At 39.1% G+C, this 5132-nt stretch overlaps 1 protein-coding gene across 2 annotated transcripts; it reads left to right on the forward strand.

Annotated features, from left to right (window-relative positions):
• The first annotated feature begins 328 nt into the window (after window positions 1–328).
• LOC133915095 (large ribosomal subunit protein uL18c-like) lies at window positions 329–3854 on the forward strand. 2 transcript variants are annotated; one of them, XM_062358107.1, is made up of 4 exons: window positions 329–605; window positions 888–1049; window positions 3498–3690; window positions 3727–3854. In XM_062358107.1, the coding sequence occupies exons 1-3, from the start codon at window positions 408–410 to the stop codon at window positions 3645–3647; spliced, it is 510 nt and encodes a 169-aa protein (XP_062214091.1). In that variant the 5' UTR covers window positions 329–407; the 3' UTR covers window positions 3648–3690; window positions 3727–3854. The 2 variants fall into 2 exon arrangements, with proteins under 2 accessions (XP_062214091.1, XP_062214090.1); XM_062358106.1 differs by having other exon boundaries at window positions 3498–3854.
• Window positions 3855–5132: the final 1278 nt, after the last annotated feature.

The raw sequence follows: 5132 nt of genomic DNA on the forward strand, positions 1-5132 counted from the left end.
TGCTACCGAGTGTTACCTAGTGTTACTTGGACAGATTTGTGTGCTCAATTTAATAAAGAAAATTTGAACAAGTAAAATATAACTTGAAATTTGATACAAGTACCGAAATCAGACTAGATATAGGATATCTAATTTGACAAAAAAAATTAACACGGATGTCAAGTAACACACCTGCAAACATGCCCTCACTTTTAAGAGAAAATGGACCTAGGGCTAGGGGCATGATAGAAACTGCATATTTTTATTTTGAGTTTTTGGGTCTATTGGTAAAATAACTGAAATATAGGGGTTGTTTTTAATTTCACCAAGCTTTTAAACACTGCACAGCGGATAGGATAAGGCCATAACCAGGACGCCATTTGTGCGGGAGACGAAGCAATCAAGTGAAGAGGAGCGTCGCACGAGCCATGCTCGCCTCGCCGGTGCTAGCCGGCGCCCTCTCGTTCTCGGCGTCCGTGCCCAGCAACCTTCGCATCCCTTTACCTGCCGCTCCTGCGCCCTCTCCCACTCCGGCGCGGCGCGCGGCGCTGTCCGTCGTCGCCAAGGTCAAGGTGTCCACGCCCCAGGCCGACCGCATCGCCCGCCATGTCCGCCTCCGCAAGAAGGTAGGAAATCTACACGAGGGAAAGCAGCCTCTTGCGCTTCCTTGCTTCTTGAAGTCAACGTGCACGAATTCTAGCGAGGACGTTTTTACTTTGCGTTCAATTAGGTGAGTGGTGGGTGGGGACAATGCCATGCCTCCGACCTGTTCGACGAAATGCCTTTGTTAGAGAGGTAGCATAAGAATCCATCAACTATTGAGTTCATGAGTTGAATGTTGCTGCGATCTTCATTGCTATTTTAGCATTGAACATGTCGTAGTTGTCCTCTTACATACTTCTTTCCAGGTAAGTGGCACAACGGAGAGGCCAAGACTGAGTGTTTTCCGCTCTAACAAGCATTTGTACGCCCAAGTCATCGACGATACAAAGCAATGCACTTTGGCTTCAGCTTCAACCATACACAAATCTCTCTCGAAGGAATTGGAATACTCAGCTGGGCCAACAATTGTAAGTTCTCATTACCATTCTTTTGTTGGAGAAATTGCAATCTTGGTCGAAAGGCCAATATCATACCAAAGACAATAATAAAGGCTTGGTGTTCAGCTTTTTTCCTCTAATGCTCCTTTGCGCAAAAGGTTGAATAATTATGGGGGTAACAATATTACTAGTGAAAATGCATACTCTTCCACTTTTAGCATCATGAGAAACAAGATGATAAAATATCCAGTAAGGACTAAGGACCTCCATGCACAATTTATTATCTATAATCCACTCTAATGTGTAGTTTGAGTAGTGAATTGTCATTGGGATTCCACATTACATTGTTTGGGAAACTTTTAAAGACACCACTTCTTCCCACTATATTGGATGCAAATACAAAGTGACACGTATGTATTCCCTTATGTTTACACATGAACTTGCATGATTGTTGTCTTGAATCTGTTGTAATATGTGCGATATAAAAAGCATATATATACATATTCCAATAAAAAAATAACACGAGCAGAAGGAAACACATGACAAAAACATGAATATGAGATACATGATTGTCATACCATGAGCATAGAAAATATTAATCATGTATTTATAACTGAATTGAACTTGATGTGGTATTAAAATAGCTCTCAGAGAATTCTTGTCAGCTGGTTCCAGATCAATAAAGATCTGCTCCCAAGCTGACCTATTAGCCATATCACAAATTAAACTAGGACATAAGATCACACCTAGATAACAACCTTGATATACAATTCTCTGAATTCTACAAACTCCTGGACAGAATTACAAAGATATTATAACTGAAAATCAGAATTCAACACTTAGACAGCACTTCTGTTTTCACAAGACAGGCAATCAGAACACTAGCATCTCCCTGCACAAGTGACAGAAACGAGTACAGAAGCTGCTCCAAGCTACAGATTGCAAAGCAATCTTCACACTATGCTGGACTCAGAGACAGTTACCACTCAAGTCCAGGAGTACAAGCAAATAGGCAGTGACAGATAACTAAAAACAGAATTCAGCTAGCAGGAGATCAAAGTCCACATAATCAAACTGAAAAATCATATCACTGCCTATGCCAATTGCAAACAGAGAATCAAGGTTGTATCTATTGTACTCAACATCCTAATTCAATTTCAATGAAATTAATCATCACTGAGCAAGTATACCAGGCATCCAACAGTTCAGATCAGAGGGAGAAGAAAGCTCACAGTGAAATATGTTGGAATGAGCTGGTGAGTGAGGCAAGGCACGGCTCAGTTGCCGCAGTCCCAGAAATCCAACCACCCGCCGTTGCCGCCGGAGGGAGGGATGACGGAGATACAATACCTCGACCGCACGGCCACTGCAGTGCGGGCGAGCCTCGGCAGCGCAGCTCCGAACACCAACAAATCTCCTTCCCAGTGCCGCAAAAGCTCCGTCCAAATCACAGTTGGAGCCCGAGCTCCCAACCGCCAAAGCTCAAATCACATAGGGAAGAGAGGGGAGATAGAAAATGTGAGATGCCCAAGATTTTTCCTCTACCAAATCAAAGCACAGCCTCAATAGAAAAAGGGGAAGGCAGGCAGCCGACTCATGGCACAGAGGAGCCACCCCTCCGAACCCTACGCGCTCACTTTCCCATCGGGCTGCATCAAACGGCCAGCACCAGCCAGGACGACGCCCAGCACGGCCCTGAGTGCGAGATGCCCGGAGAGGTAGTTTTCGCCGCCGCCATCCCTCTCCCCCGAAGGGGATTTTTTCCTTCTACACTTCACCCTGTCAGCCGGCACCCTTTAGGGCACACCAGACAAGGGCTTGGGCCCAAAACCAGTAAGAAGCCCCAGCTGCAAATGAAATTCGGCCCAGAGAAGCAAATATCACATTAAAATTTCTAAAGAATATACAACAGAATCATTTGCCAAACCAAGGTTCCATTGAAACTGAAACAGGCAGTCAAGTATAAGAGGTCTACAGACAATGTAACCTCCTTTATTTTTCCTACTTCATCCGGTGCTTCTGCTATTCATAAATGATAAATCCACCTTTTTACCAGTAACAGATGATGGTACTTTCCAGGCATTGCAATATTTTCCGATCGACCAAATAGTCATGCTCAGTTTATTCGACCCAGTCAAATCAAAGGTTCAGTCCGATCGACCATATTAGCAGCAAGACCACAACGACTTCTACATAGGCTAGTAATTGGAACATGGAAATCTTAGGGAACTATATGCTGTGATATCCCTGAAGAACACTTCAGAGGATTCTACATAACAGAAGACAATGCTGTTTAGAGTTGCACAATCACTTTGATGATTCTGCTACTTTTATCGTTATGCTATTGCATTGTTATTGAATTGTTGGTTATATTATGAGCAATGTAACAGACTGAAATATGTTTTTGCAGCTATTTCTTACAGATATGCTATGATTTGTTTTTTATAGAAGTTCACTGTTTTGATTATTGGTTTTCAGGAAATAGCACAAAAGATTGGTGAAGTGATTGCCAAGTCTTGCCTGGAGAAAGGAATTACCAAAGTTGTCTTTGACCGAGGTGGTTTCCTCTACCACGGTCGCATAAAAGCTCTTGCTGATGCTGCTAGAGAGCATGGGCTTGAGTTCTGAATCTTCGAAATGTTTATTCATATTTCCAGGATCAAGTGTAATCCTCTCTCTCTCTCTCTCTCTCTCTCTCTCTCTCTCTCTCTCTCTCTCTCTCTCTCTCTCTCCTGTTTATGTTGAACAAAGTTCTTTTGTAGTCACTCGCCTTGTTCTGCAGAGTGTAGACATGGCCACTCTTTGATTGTGTCAGATTTTTGTAGCAGTCGTGCATTCTGAAGTTTCTCTGCATAACAGCATCCATCTCCTGTCTAAGGTTTACAAATTCGTTTGAGATCCGAAATCGGGGCCTAGCGATTTTCTAAAATTCATGAATATCGGGAAATTCAGTAAGAATTCAAACAAATTTATAAATCAGAGACAAAATTCGAGCGAATTAACCATTTGATAACTGACCAAATTTAATTAAAAACCGATTGCATTTCGTTTGTGCTCGAAAACCATTGGAATTCTATAAAAAATTGTTTGGTTTTATCGAATTTCAGTAAAAGTTTAAGAAAAAACAAAAAAATAGTTCAGCCTTGTAAAATCGAAATCAATAACTAATTTATCTGAGCTTTAAATTAAGTGAAACAAATTTTTTGGTTTTCTTGTAACATGATACACATGATAAAAGTATTTATACTCATGACAAAGTTATATATTTTTTGTGAGAAAAATATATTTGCTAAATCTAGTTAAATACATAGTTAATTCTTTACTAATCCAAAAATTATGAAACTAATTTTATTAGTCTTTTTACACGATCCTATGTCTTTTAAAAATACATGAACTCATGAAATAGTTATTGTAACATGCAAGATTGAGTGAATATGTTGTAATTAGATTAATTCATAACTAACCCATCACACATCCAAAATTTGTTAAACCACTTTTATTAGTTTCCTTATACTATATTTTATGTAGGAAAAATAATAGTAGACATGAAAAAAGTTAATTATAATTTTGTTTCTTAACATGTTCATTTTATATTTTGTAAAAGTCATGGAGAAATTAATATAACTCTAAATAAAGTGAAACTAATTTATAGTTCCTCTTAAGTACATCATACATAAGAAAAATATATTTTTACATGTTTAAACTTTTTCTTAACCTGAGTTAATAAATGAGTCGCAAGCTTTAACTTTTTTTTCTTTTTTTTTTCAAACTTTCTCCTTATAAAATATGATGCAAGTGACAATATTTTTGAATTTTTTTCACGGAATATCTTATAATGGTCTCTAGTATTTTTAGAATTTTTATGATTTTTTATTTTTATTTTCAAATTCAAATTAAAAGACCGATCGATTTCATAATTCAGTGCGTGCCAAATTGACCGAATATCACGAATTTTGATGAATTTTGGAACACTGCTCCTGCCGTCTATAAATCTGGTGCACATCATACATGATAGTATGATATATGAAACATTCACCTTTCGATCCGAATCCTATATACATACGTACATGAGAGCTGAAACGGGAAGATGGCGAACAAAGAAGACTGTTTGCT

Source organism: Phragmites australis, chromosome 4 (assembly GCF_958298935.1).
Source record: "Phragmites australis chromosome 4, lpPhrAust1.1, whole genome shotgun sequence".
Lineage (NCBI taxonomy): Eukaryota > Viridiplantae > Streptophyta > Magnoliopsida > Poales > Poaceae > Phragmites > Phragmites australis.